The sequence below is a fragment of the Pelobates fuscus genome, chromosome 6, assembly GCF_036172605.1.
Source record: "Pelobates fuscus isolate aPelFus1 chromosome 6, aPelFus1.pri, whole genome shotgun sequence".
NCBI lineage: Eukaryota > Metazoa > Chordata > Amphibia > Anura > Pelobatidae > Pelobates > Pelobates fuscus.
The window spans coordinates 80,592,046-80,606,387 of record NC_086322.1 but is presented as its reverse complement, the minus strand read 5'-3'; the positions used below and the strand labels follow the sequence as shown (position 1 = coordinate 80,606,387).

Genomic DNA, 14,342 nt, shown 5'->3' with positions numbered 1-14,342 from the left:
ACATAAGCATTAAGGACACATGATTTCCATAATCTGCCAATCCAATGCTTCTCTCTTTGATTCATAATTTTTAAATGCTGACATTGGATATCAGACAGATTCATTTTATTTAAATTGGTAAAAATGCAAAATGTAAACGGTGCCATTTCTCAGCATTTGCAAAAATCCAGTGGGCAACGTCAATGTCCCACTTTGTTAAGAGGAAGTGATTTTGCTGCTTAGACTGTCCCTTTAACTCCAGAGGAGTGCAAAATTACACCATGTTAACCTGCATAAAAAGGGTGAACGCCTTGCGACCTCTTATAATATTCAACCACTGGCCCTGTGATTAGTCACTATAACATTTTCATGCAGGATTTACCTATGTGCAGGAATCCTGCGATCTCCAGCAATCAGGACCACATCACACAGCTGTTTGTGCCGGAGGTAATTCTCCATCTTCTTAAACGTTTGCTCGGCATGGTTGAGGGACTGGAAGAATTCATCTGGGGCGCATGACTCCATGGTATGGCAGGACGACAATGTTTGGCTGCTGTTCGAAGTCCTGGAGGCAGAAGACAGAAACACTTAATCAATAATAGGGACTCTTAATTGAAAGTCAAATAAAGTTATATTTAGTTCATTGAGCCGCTGACAGAACAATAGCATCAAGCCTCGGGGGATTCCTTGACATTGGGTTTTTGTGTGTCACTGTGTTTAGCTCACAAAGCGGTAATCAAAACTATAAAACGTTCATTGTAGTTTTTAGACAACAGTCTGCCGGGGGGCAGAATTTACTAAATTATACACTGTTCTGTCTGTATCTCGCTATCTGCCATCACTTTAGTGAAACCAAGTCCCTTCCTAGAATTTGTTTATACTATGTTTACTTATATTAACATCTAAAATAAAGTTACATGTAGAAATTCCTGAGAGATGAGTGCCTCCATTTTGTCTCCCTGTGTTAAATAGTTACAAGCGCTGCCCTTTACACCTGTCAGTTAGAACAACTGGGGTCCCTCTATAGGCTGTTCCTGTTTTACGGACGATTGTTCTACATGCGCCTGTTTATTCTCTTATTTGCGCAAAAATATTCCTTACTCTGCCCAAATATTCTCCTTATGGCATTTTATTTTTCTGTTCTATTTTTTTTTTTTTTTTTTTTTACAAATGTGTTGTCTCTAATGTATTTTCGAAAAAAAAAAAAAAAGGTGCTAAAGTGTGCATTTTCTTTCTGACAATTTTTCCCGCCACGAACTGTGGTAGGTTTTCTGTTACAGATAAGCATCTTTCACAATCTTCCTTTTTGTTTAGAGTAACAAATAATTAAAGTAGCAGTGTGTTTTTTCCTCCCTTAATAGTATTAAATCAATCTTATTTTGTGAATTTAATCAATGGTAAAATCACTGTTGGAAAAAGGACCCGAAATCCAAAAGAGTAATGAAAAGGGGCAGGAAGCCAGATTATATTGGCGCATTGCAGGAAAATAGAAAATAAAAAAACCTGATTTTTACACTTGACCACCAAAAATTTGGTTCCCGCCTTCAAGTTAATGTGTGACATGCTTGTGCCTGGACTTGGGATGTAAATTGCAAAATGTTTAATATACATTTAAAAGAAAACAACAACTTCACATTAAAAGGTCAATACAAGTTTTAAGTGATTATTTAGTGGTATTATTTTTAGAAAAGAGACGGTTCCGCTTAACTCATCCACTGTACAACAATGAGGGAAAGGTTGAGGGAAATAAAAGTAAAAGTAAGCCCAGGAGTGAAGTACAAGAGCCGTGCCATTTCTCACACCTCCCAAGTTTTGGTCTTGTGGTTTGCCAGTTCCTCTTTGAGACAAAAATAGCTCTTTGCTGCCCTTCCTGTCCCCCTTTAGCAGTAGGACAAAATGTTAGATATTAAAGGGACGCTATAGTCACCAGAACAGCTACAGCTTAATGTAGTTGTTCTGGTGAGTATAGTCAGTCCCTGCAGGCTTTCTACAGTAAACATTGTCTTTTAAGAGAAAAGGGAGTGTTAACATTACAGCCTACTAGTGACACCTCCAGTGACCACTCCTCAGATGGCTACTAGAGATGCTTCCTGGGGCAGTGCTGCACGGATGCTCAGAGTGAGACACTGAGCTTTCCTCATAGAGATACATTGATTCAGCACATCTCTTTGACTAAATGCTAATTGGCCAGGGTAGCATTTGACTCTGCCCCCTAACCACCTCCTTGGGAATCTCAGCCAATCCAATGCTTTCTTATGGGAAAGCATTGTTATTGGCTCAGCTGAGCACTTCTGATGTCAACCAAGGAGGCAGATCAGAGGCAAAGCCAGCACCATCAGATTGGAATAAAGGTAAGATTTTACTATATTTAGAGGGTAAAGGGGGGCTATATAGTGTTCTTTTAATTGTTTCTAGATGCAGGAGCAACAATCTATTTCAACAAAAGGAGGACGTGTACCGCAAATTAAAAGAACCATCCTAGAGTTCAAGTAAAGTATACAATAAAGTGACATTTTCTAACTTAAATACATAAGAACATAAGATTATTAGTGGAGGTAAACTATACTGAACTCTTATTTCCCTACTCGTCACATACATCGCTTACTCAAAAGAAATGATAATATATACAAGAGAATTCTTAAAGGGACACTATAGTCAACTGAACAACTTTAGCTTAATGAAGCAGTTTTGGAGTATAGAACATGCCCCTGCAGCCTCACTGCTCAATCCTCTGCCATTTAGGAGTTAAATCCCTTTGTTAATGAACCCTAGTCAGACCTCCATGCATGGGACTTGCACAGCCTTCCATAAACACTTCCTGTAAAGAGAGCCCTATTTAGGCTTTCTTTATTGCAAGTTCTGTTTAATTAAGAATTTCTTATCCCCTGCTATGTTAATAGCTTGCTAGACCCTGCAAGAGCCTCCTGTATGTGATTAAAGTTCAATTTAGAGATTGAGATACTATTATTTAAGGTAATTTACATCTGTCTGAAAATGAAACCAGTTTTTTTTTTTTTTTTTCATGCAGGCTCTGTCAATCATAGCCAGGGGAGGTGTGGCTAGGGCTGCATAAACATAAACAAAGTGATTTAACTCCTAAATGACAGTGAATTAAGCAGTGAAATTGCAGGGGAATGATCTATACACTAAAACTGCTTTATTTAGCGAAAGTAATTTAGGTGACTATAAGTGTTCCTTTAAAATCAAGAGACAGAAAACCAATTATGTGGTAGTAACAATTTATAAAAGTTGTTATATTAAGTGTCCAAGTAGGTTAACATCGGTAACATATTCCAATATATTTGGCTGGTTTCCCCTGGAGTCTCTGAATTAGAACAGAACCAATCTTAGAAGGTAATTAAACCAGATAGTGCCCCTTATACTGTGAATCTAGTAACGTTATGTAGTCAATATAAACATGCAATAGCAATAACTAATTCAATGGATCGAATTCCACCATTCATCATTATGGAAGCTGGTATCTTCTTGCGTACTGCGCAATACATTCTTATGGTCTTATTTTATTGCGTAGCACAAGATCATCTATGAGATAATCCCCAGTCTTGCTAATTTTCTATCCCGTTTTTTGGACTCTTGCTTGTGTGAGATACTGGGAAAGGAAAGCCAGTATTTTGGCTACACACACTATGTTTATTCATTATACACAAAAAAAATGAAGTCAGTAATTGCTCAGTTCAACATCTAATTCTTTTGTTTATTGAAAAGACGAGTGTGATTTACTTCCAGCCCCACGGACCAGGGTACTCACCCAAATGTTTCGTTTCCACGTAACAGAAACATTCACATTTACAGAAAGGAAGAGACAATTTTGAAGAAAGAGGAAAGGAAAATTCTCTCTTGAAGGAGCAGATAAAAATTCTGTATTTTCCACCTACCCAACAGTTTCCTTTCAGTGAAATAGAAATTCTTAGAAACGATTTAAAAGTTTACCCCACAAAATGTCCCTGATGCTTTTCTTCTTGGCATTCTGTACTTTCCAAATATATCAGAGTCAAACAATATAAAAATACTGTTCATTCAAGTGAGAGATGACATTTGTCTTGCTTTTCACTAGTGGAACCTTGTGACTCTTTTCAGCAGAGAGCTGAAATTTAAACATTTTACATAAAAAAAAAAACTAAGGGTTAAATGCGATAACTCCATTCAATATGAATTGCTGTGAAATAAAAAATTGAACTGCAAAATGAAGAAATATATAGCAGAGTTGTAAAAAACTAAATGTTTGCTATATTTTGCAACCGATTTGGACAAAAAGAAAGTTTTTATTAAAATCACTTTGACTTTCAAAAAATCCCCACAAGGAGCAATTCCCCAAAAACCTGCACTTTTACATCACTCCCAGAATGCCATGCAATATATGCAAATTAACACTTTTATCTTCCTATTTGTAGCTTCATTTGAGACATTTAAGTTTATCTGAGATTATGTCACTTAAATAACTATAAACTGCACAGTATAGATAATGACAAGGTTCTCTCTAATCAATGCATCATCCACCCCAGGCTATATTTGACCCATTCTTATTTTGTAATGCATTCTAACGATAATTAGACAAAATGTTGTTAGTGTATTCCAAATATAAGAAAAAAATATTAAAGGAATACTAGGAATATCAACGTTTATGCCTTACGCTACAGTGTTGTCATCTTTATTTAGTTTCAGCCACCTCCCCTCTCAAATAAAAAAAAATTAAAAAAAGGTTTTGCTAACCTTTTTTACAGCAGGAAGAACGAGTCTCTGCATCCGCTTAATCTGCCTCCCGCGATAACATGCCAAAGCTTCTAAATGTACAATCCAATGCTCTTAATAAAGGAGCATTGGGTATGAAAAGTACATGCGCGGCAGCACTGCATTCCTATGGGAGGTTTGCTGTGGGAACCGAATTTGACAGGTATGCAGCAATGTTTAAATGTATCTACTAAATGGCAATGCTCTGCATTGCAGGATTAATACTACACAATAACTTCATTGAGATTAAATTGTCTGGGTGTCTTAGTGGTTCTTTTAAAAAAAAAATAATAATACAAAATAAATATATATAATTTAAGGTCCCTGCAAAAATCTAAGCTTTGCTGAATTTGCAATGAAAACCGAAAAAAACTAAAACTTGCTATTCTTTCTCCAGCACTACTTGAACATTTTCCATAAAACGTGTTGTTTGAATCCAGCTTTATTATTCTGAGAACTGCCGTTTAAACATCAGATTTCTACAACTCACAGAAATCTCCCACCAGACACACTGCACAGCGGTACTTTTGGAGCAAAAAGGATAATATTGTATTGCAAAGCTAATTAGTATTAATTTAGTAATTAGTATTAATAGCACTTGCTAGCCAGCCGCCGCATTAAAAAAAGAAGCCTGTGGCAATAAGACCCCCATGTTACTTTAAGTGGTATTAAAGCTTCCTTATGTCCCCACCTGCCATGTATGTCTGCTAAATATTTCAACTAGCGACTGGGCAGCAAGTGCAAATTGCTATTATTATTTTTAATTCTTTATTTAAGTACAGGGGATTGGAGGGGTGGTGAGGTATACTTAACTGAACCTGCCCCTTGCGGGCACCACCATCTTCATCTGGTGGGTCCTCTTAGCGGACGTTACTGCTGTATTATCACACATGTGTGAGAGTACAGCAATGAGATCTTTGGAGGATCCCACATTCTCCATAGACAGAGCCAATTCACTGCAGCCGTGGGAAATGACATAGTAGCTCCACACAGTGTCATAGAATCTCAGCCGTAGGAAAAATACATTAGACAAAGTAGCCCCTATGGGGAAAAAGTATAGGAAAGAGGAAAAGAAGAGGACGCGACATGACAGTGCCGCTTTAATCAACATGTAGTATATTGCTTGATTAGTGTTCAATCACACTATACTCAAATGGTGCAGTAAAGCCCAATGTACATTCACATATATTAGGTAACTACGAGTTTATCATATAGCAATGTGCCAAGGCATGTACAATTGACAAGTACAGAGACCGTCCAGTTAATGGGATCTTTAATTAGACAAAAGTAACTAATGCCTCGTTTGCACTAGAAGGGTTAGAATGGTCAAGCCTATTCAGGTGAGCGTTTCCACTGCAAGTCGGACCATCAGGGGGTATGCGGGGTTTAGATCAAATGCCTAGCGTGTCATTTGTCGTGAGCATTGACGTTTTACTGTCCGCTAATCAATGGATCGTATAGTGTGACGCCAGTAGCTCTGCCCTAACCGTACCGTACCATTTCCTAAGGATCTACATCTGAAGAGGGCCCAGAAATGGTGCGGTATGGTTCGGTTGTATGGTCCACTTTCATAATGGAAACACTCAAAATGGCATACTAGACTGTACCGACTTGAACCGAACTGCTCAGTGGAAACGAGGCATAAGTAAAACTAACCAAAACCAAATCAAAAGAGCCGAGGTTGGTGGATTGCCAACTTCAAAACTTAAGACCTACATTGCACTTCTGTATCTAACGTATTTATCAGCGTATAACACGCACTTTTTCCCCCTGAAATTACTTACCTGTCTTGAAGCGCTGGCCGGTGTTCAGCGCGCACCGCGGTACTGGAACTTCAATTTCAGGTTCCGGTTTCTGGCGGGACTGAAAGGAAGTGTGCACACTATTGTGTGCACACTTCCTTTCAGTCCCGCCGGAAACCGGAACCTGAAATTGAAGTTCCTGTACCGCGGTGCGCGCTGTGAAGCCGGCCCATGCTTCAAGACAGGTAAGTAATGATGGGACAAGGGAAAGTGCATGGGAGGGGAAGGGGGGAGAATACTATGGGAGGGGATGGGGGGACAATACTGTGGGAGGGGAAGGGGGGACAATACTATGGGAGGGGAAGGGGGGGCAATACTATGGGAGGGAAAGGGGGGACAATACCATGGGAGGGGAAGGGGGACAATACTATGGGAGGGGAAGGGGGGACAATACTATGAGAGGGGAAGGGGGAGAATACTATGGGAGGGGAAGGGGGGAGAATACTATGGGAGGGGAAGGGGGAGAATACTATGGGAGGGGAAGGGGGGACAATACTATGGGAGGGGAAGGGGGGGACACTACTATGGGAGGGGAAGGGGGGACACTACTATGGGAGGGGAAGGGGGGACAATACTATGGGAGGGGAAGGGGGGACAATACTATGGGAGGGGAAGGGGGGAGAATACTATGGGAGGGGAAGGGGGAAAAATACTATGGGAGGGGAAGGGGGAGAATACTATGGGAGGGAAGGGGGGAGAATACTATGGGAGGGGGTGGGGGAGAATACTATGGGAGGGGGTGGGGGAGAATACTATGGGAGGGGGTGGGGGAGAATACTATGGGAGGGGGGAGAATACTATGGAAAGGGGGGAGAATACTATGGAAAGGGGGGAACGACACTATGGGGTGAGGGGGAATACTATGGGAGGGGGGGAAATTTCCTTCTAAAAATGAGGTGCGTGTTATACGCCGATAAATACGGTATATAAACACTGCTTCTACATTGTTATTCTTGCAGTTGTCATGCCAACTATCACAGACAATACAAATCATACCAGACTGATTATCCTATAAGCTTCCATACAAAGGGGATGGAATTTGGGAAACATTCTGTAAAGGTAAGGTTGGGTGACATCTGATTTAAACCAGATGTGATCAGTTGAAGTATGGTATTGTTATGGAGTTTAATCAAAACGTCTGACATATACTCTGGATTCTGTTTACTATTTGTTTTATGCTTTTTCCAGTTTTTTTTGTCTGAGATAATGGTTTGTTTTGATTTTCCTCATGAAAGTGTAGCTGTGTATTGCAATTTTGTTCAGAACATTACGTACAGAAACTGTAGTTCATGTAGGGCTGGCTTTTCAGCTCATGTACTCTTGGGCAAAGGATTACCGATTTTACACTTAAAGTAATTGAGAACAAAAAGCCTAGAGATATCTATTGTTGTATGACCAGCATGACATAAACTTTATTTCCTACAGGGAGGTAAATACACAATGCAAAATGTTTCATTACCAAAGTTCAATTAGTCATATGTTCAGAAAATATTTGGAGATTAACATATTACTTTCACAAATTAAATATTTTATTCCCTAAATAGCAAACTGTGGTAAAATGAGTAACTAATTATAAAAGTTAAAATAGAGGTTCAAACCCAGAGCATGGCATAATTAAATCCTGGGGGTTTGAATCCAGTTTTATTATTCAGGGACATTTGTTAAATCACCAAATTGCCAATATTTTTCCTTCCTTTGTCATTTTTTATATGATCCAATCAAAGTCTGCTTCAAGCTATCTTTGTGTACCTGGACTATTTGTGGAAATATTACACTTTATTTTTTGGTACACTACCCTCATTAAAGATTTTTAAAACTCTAATAAAACATAGAATTAAAAAATGCCCTTAATTGTAAATTAATTCTGTGTTTGAAGCTGATCGTAGTGCCTGCTAAAACAACGACTCTTAGAAGTTACACTCAAAGCACCATAACCATATCAGTAAGCCGTCACTCGCCCCGCTATCCCCTTTCAAGCGCTCTATCTTCAGTAGTGATGGTGGGTTGCGGTCCCCCAATGGACCCCAGGTTTGACTACTTACAATGCGGGGCTCCAGGGAGCTCCTGGCATCATAACAGCTATAGATTGCTGCAGTGGTAATGGTGCCTGGTATGTTCCTTTAAAAACATCAATAAAAGCCTGCAGCACTGATATAACACACACACACGTAAATTACATTAATTGAACAGTGAGGTAGTTTTCGCGGCCAATGAATGTCCCTACACCATTCTCCACTCACTGTGATTTGAGTAATAAGATTTATGGTGGACCAGAGGATGCCCGTTGCCTTTAGACAGCTAGAGTTACTGTGATGGTTGATTATTACTGCTATCCAAAAAATACACTGAGTATTCAGCATTGTGTTCGTCTCCCCTGTGGCCCTGAAGCACGAGTGTAGGCAGTGAATAGCTCAGGTGTAATCAGGATGAAGCTGTAGGAGGCATTATGACTTAGACAATATCTTGGATAGAGAGGTAAACGGTGGAGAAAAATAGCTTTGGGTGTTAAAACACAGATCAGGCACTTAAATGCAATTACCGGTGCTTTTTCTATTTATTTTTATATGACTAAATTTACGTGGGAGACATGTAGCTTAACTGCTACACAACAGGGTATTACATAAGAAATGTAACTGAAAAATCTGAGACACCTTTTATTAATTTTTTTGGAATAAGTAATAAAATAGAGGACATCATATTACTGGTACAATAATACTTTGTATTACAGTGCTTTGCTAAAACAACACATTTCAATTATATTCAAATGATAAATCTCCACTACTGACTCTCTCTTAAACATTGCAATATTAATGATGGTGGCATTACATATACATACATACACACAATATTGTTTTAAGGCATTTATATGCACTGCACTCACAAATGAAAAACAATGCTCTAAATTCACTACAACAGTGGCCTTGAACCTTATCTGCTGTATTCTTGAGGCAGTTTACCCTTTCGAATGTCAAACCCTAAACTTTATCTGAAACGCAGGTTTGGAGAATTCATTATGAGAATACTGAGGGAAATGGTAGAACATTCGGGACTTGATGATAGTGGTGGTGTGATATATTTACATTTAATGTCCACATCTTGAGAGAGACACAACCTTTACATTGCATGGTAAAACACATCTCTAGTGGCTGTCTTCTGGACAACTACTAGAGGCTCTTCTTCTACAAAGACCAAGTAAAACTTGGTCATGTGACCAAATGCAGCTTACAAGAAATAATTGCATTAAATGCTTTCACATGAGATGCATTTCATTTGATGCAAGCATAGCATAGGCCTTGCATGTGCATCACGTCCCCAGTGCTCCTCTATGATGAAAACTGGATTGGACAATCGCAGAAACAGTGCCGCCTGCCGAATTATGTCACAGGAGTCGGAGCAAGCTGCCACACAGAGGGAGACTTGCCAGTGGAAAGAAAGTGAGTAAAAACTTTTTTTCTTTAAACCATTTGTATTGGAGTTGGGGTGCACTCTGATGTAAATATGGACTATGGTACTATAGTGTTAACAATACAGTTTGTATTCCTAACACTATACTGTTCCGTTAAGATGGACTTTGAGAAGTCTACCGTGGGCGCAGAACTTCTGAGAAATCATGTGTCCGAAGATTGACATGTAAATGAGCTGTACTGTACAATCCATGGCCGGTTTCAGGTCCTTCAGGATGAAAACATATGCTTTGTAATATACATTTTTTTTTTTTTTTTAAACCTAACACCCCCCCCCCCCCCAGTGTTTTGTTTCTAATAAGTCCTGCAGAAATACAATGTTTGTCTATGCTTATTTGAAAGTCGAGCACAGAACTCTGGGATAGTTGTTGAAATATGATTTCTCTGAACTTCTGTGCCCAACGCAGGCTTCGCAAAGTCCAACTTGAGATATGCAGGTGATGCACAACAGCCATTTTTGTGTAAATGCATGTATATTATATATAAATAGTACTTTTTCAAGTGGGAGGCCAAACACTTGTATCCATAGAAACTGTAAAGTCTCAGTATCCGTTTATACAGAACACGGTCTGATATAAATCACAGCCATATAACAGAACTTGTTTGAAGAAAAAAAAAAAAAACTACTGGATTTAAACGAAGACAATAATGTTAGTAATACAGAGATGTGTTCCTAACATGGATGTGTTCCTCTGCCCCGGCGGCACCAGACCTCCGGCGATGTAAATGGATAAATAACCATTTCATTCTGAGCAAACGCTGCACACCTGATGTCTGCAGCATTTGCATGTCCTTCATTCTATGAAATTCTGTGCCAGAGAATACATCAATAAGAAGCTTCTTATTCAATTGGCATTGTCACCTTCTGGGGACTTTGCATTATTTGTAAAGACCCCCCCCCCCCCCCCGAATGTGACATAGTTGCTGTGGTCCAGTGGTCAGAGGCGAGGTGGCAGGGAAAGGTGTCTTACCTGAACCTTTTCCGTGTGTAAGCCGCCATCTCCTTCCGGCCAGTCTTGCACTCTAACTCAGAGTTCTGTGAAGAGAGAGAGCACGGGCTTCTCAATAGACACAGCTAATATCTCTGCAGCGGTCACTGGTGACGGATGGGAGATTGACACTTCTAGACGACGGTAGCTCAGGCATGGAAAATATACTTTGTCGCAGTATATTTTTTGACTGGGTTGAAAATTTATTCAATATTTCATATAGATTTTATTTTTATAAAATACTAGTTTTGCAGGAGGAGGGAGGGGGAAGTGGCAGTGCTGCTTTAAGAAGACACTGTGTTGGAGCCACGAAATCCAGTTTATTGTGAAGGGGTTGAGGGGAGGCAGTAAGCACCCTCTTGCCCAGCCCCCCTGTTATTTTTGTTATTTCTGTAGAGCGAACTAAAGTGGATGAAACCTCTAAAGCGGTCTGATTGACAACTTCTGTCACCAATTATAAAAGTGTTGATTTCTATTGATAGACACTTTTTAAAAAATTTTAAATATTCTTTATTTTGATTTTCTCATCACATACAGGATTACAGAATACAATATAGACAAAGGCCATTAACCCATTAAGGACCAAACTTCTAGAATAAAAAGGAATCATGACATGTCACACATGTCATGTGTCCTTAAGGGGTTAAATAAGACAGACTACATAACACTTTTACTGACATATTACATTCTATCTGAAAGAAATATTGAGTAGTATTTATCTATTACTTGTATTTCAAACATTTAAGATACCTTACTTATAATTCTAAAGAAGTGCAGATATTTTACAAAGACATATTTTTCTTAAGAGTTTGTTCTTAGCCGAGGAGTTATTTATCCAGCTTTTGCCATGTTCCATCTTTAATTGGAACATTACACAATGGGTAAGACAGCTATAGTTAATTTCTATAGGTTGTTTCCAGTTTGCCGTTTTAATTTTCCTCTGTATACCTCTTTTCTTTCTACTTGTGTTATTCTTTTAATTTCTATCACCTAACTCGTCTATTTCAGGTTTCCGCTCACCATATCCATACTTGTATATGTATGGAGAAAAAAAAATTAATGATCATTTTCCTCCATATCTCCCTCGCCCTCCTCTCATTCTATAGATTTTACAGCCTTTTCATTTTATTTGTTCCTTTGTCCATTCCTCCAGTTCTTTTGGATCGGAGAAAATTTTCTTTGTGTTTTGGATCGGAGGAAATTTTCTTTGTGTTTTGGATCGGAGGAAATTTTCTTTGTGTCTTTCGAGAACACTATTATCGATTTAGTGGGACCCCAACGATATCTTATACTATGTTGTTTGAGTGGTACCAGGGCTGCAGCAAACTTTTTTCTCCCCAGTCTTGTGTATGATGATAGATCTTGATATATTGTATTATTTTTGAATCTTTCTTCTGTAATCTTCTTCACTTTACTTACGTGAATTATTTGCAGTTTTACTTGAAAAGAATACAGGCAAACTACCGTATCTCTCCGAGTTGATTCTGGAATATTTTGCGGTTTGCTCACACGATGTGTATTTTTTTTGTAATTCTTTATTTATGGTGCAAGTCATGACAATATTAACAAAATAGGTAAAGTATGCCACTGCGGCAAATAAAAGTCTGCAGACGATTGTCTTAACGGTAATAGACATGACATTGATAAGCCTTGCACATTTTTATATAGCTGTCTAGGTACTGGTTGCTAGTGGTCTTATCTATAACATCCATGTTCCTGTATAAAAGCAGCCCTCTTGGTCCGATTGTGTCTAAGGTTTTGTCTGTGTATGAGAGTGGTTGGCACGGCTCCTGGACCAGCCTGGGGTGCTACTCTATTGAGCTATTGTAGTGACTAGCCCTGTATGTACATTGTGCATTGAGACATGCCTCTTGTGTATCGTTTTGTACAGTGACAGAAACCCTCATGGGGGGGGGGTGGTGCTAGGTATGTGCCTTACATGTAGGGTAGGCTTAGCACAAGGCTTGTCTGTCTTTCCGTGGGGTTGTCCGTTCAATGCCGTCAACATGAGTCAGAGCAGGCTGCGTTGTCGAGGCATGGTTATGTCTTGTGTCTATTGGGCCAGTGTTATCTTGTGATATTTGTTGTGTTGGGAGCATATCATTGCCCACTAGGGATTGTCGAGTTATGTGCCTAATGCATTTGGGGGGTTGGTGAGCAGTCCGGGCCAAGATTATGATGCCGTTACAGGTCCCCTTTCCCTGAGGGTGTTGGGCTTAGGAACTATACTGGGTGGAAGACTTGTAGGTTAGTCTAGTGTTAGGAGTCAAGGTTTCGTGGGTAGCGCTGGGTGTACCCTGTCTGTCCCGCTTGGTGTCAGGTCTTGTGGGCGGGTAAGTTAAGGCTCCTGGATGGGTAGTGCCCCTTTACCACGGGGTGGTGGTGGGGGGGGGGAGGTTATGTCATGGCCTTTGTGGGCCTTGTTCGTGTTCGGGCACCAGGTTGGGTTCTAAGCCCTTAATAGTTACCATATGCAAAACAAAAGAACAAATAAAAGATTAACAACAAGAAACATTAGATTATGTCGCTGCGCCTCAGGTCTCAGCACTTCGACTGTCTCTAGGGATAAAGGGTGGTATGTCTGCTACATTCCACTGGTGAGACCGAGGTGGGTCTGTCGAGGAAGTGTTGTGCACGTCCAGGCCCAAGGCCGTTAGGAGTGCAGGGCCGTCTTTGGGATCCGCTGCCTTGTACGTTTTCCCATCTTTAGTGGCTAAGAGAGTGCCCGGGGTCGCCCATCTGTAGGAGAGTCCAGCTTTTTGCAGGGCTGTTGTGATGGGCTGCATGGACTTGCGCCACAGCAGCGTGGTTCAGCTTAAGTCGTGGAAGAGGGATATAGTGCAGTCTTCAAATTTGAAGGGAGTCTTTCCTTTAAGGGCCATCATTAGGCCTATTTTGTCGGACACGGTTTGGCATCTCAAAATGATATCCCTGGGTGATGGTGCGGGAGCTCGGGGTGATTTAGCGATGCGATATACCCCTTCGAAGGAGAAGTGTTTAGCCTGTTTCGTTGGTAGTATGGTGGCTACCAGTCGCCTGACAAAGTGTGGGAGTTCTTCTGGGGGGACTGTCTCAGGGACCCCTCTAATCTTTACATTCTCCCTCCTGCCTCTGTCATCAAGGGTCGTAACTTGCCTTGTGAGCGCCGTGTGTGCCATTTGTAGTTGGTGCACCTTGTTTCCAAGTGATTGCAGTCCCTGCTTAAGCTCCACGACCTCTTCTTCTGTGGCTCTGGTCTGTTCTGTCACAGCTTGTACTTCTGTTGCCAGTAATGCCAAGTCTGCTTTCCACATTTGCTGCAGATTAGGTTGCAGGCCATTTAGCATAGTTTGGATATTTTGCTTGGTGGCTGGTGCTGA

General features: G+C 40.2%; 1 protein-coding gene across 3 annotated transcripts in view; it reads right to left on the bottom strand.

The window, feature by feature from the left end:
* The window catches only part of KLHL5 (kelch like family member 5), a 71,731-nt gene that overhangs the window by 26,258 nt on the left and 31,131 nt on the right, over positions 1-14,342 (bottom strand). For all 3 annotated transcript variants that reach the window (XM_063457875.1, XM_063457873.1, XM_063457874.1), the window contains exon 2: positions 362-544. In XM_063457875.1, coding sequence (XP_063313945.1) covers positions 362-504 — 143 coding nt within the window. In that variant the 5' untranslated portion in view covers positions 505-544. The remainder of the gene's footprint in view (positions 1-361; positions 545-14,342) is intronic.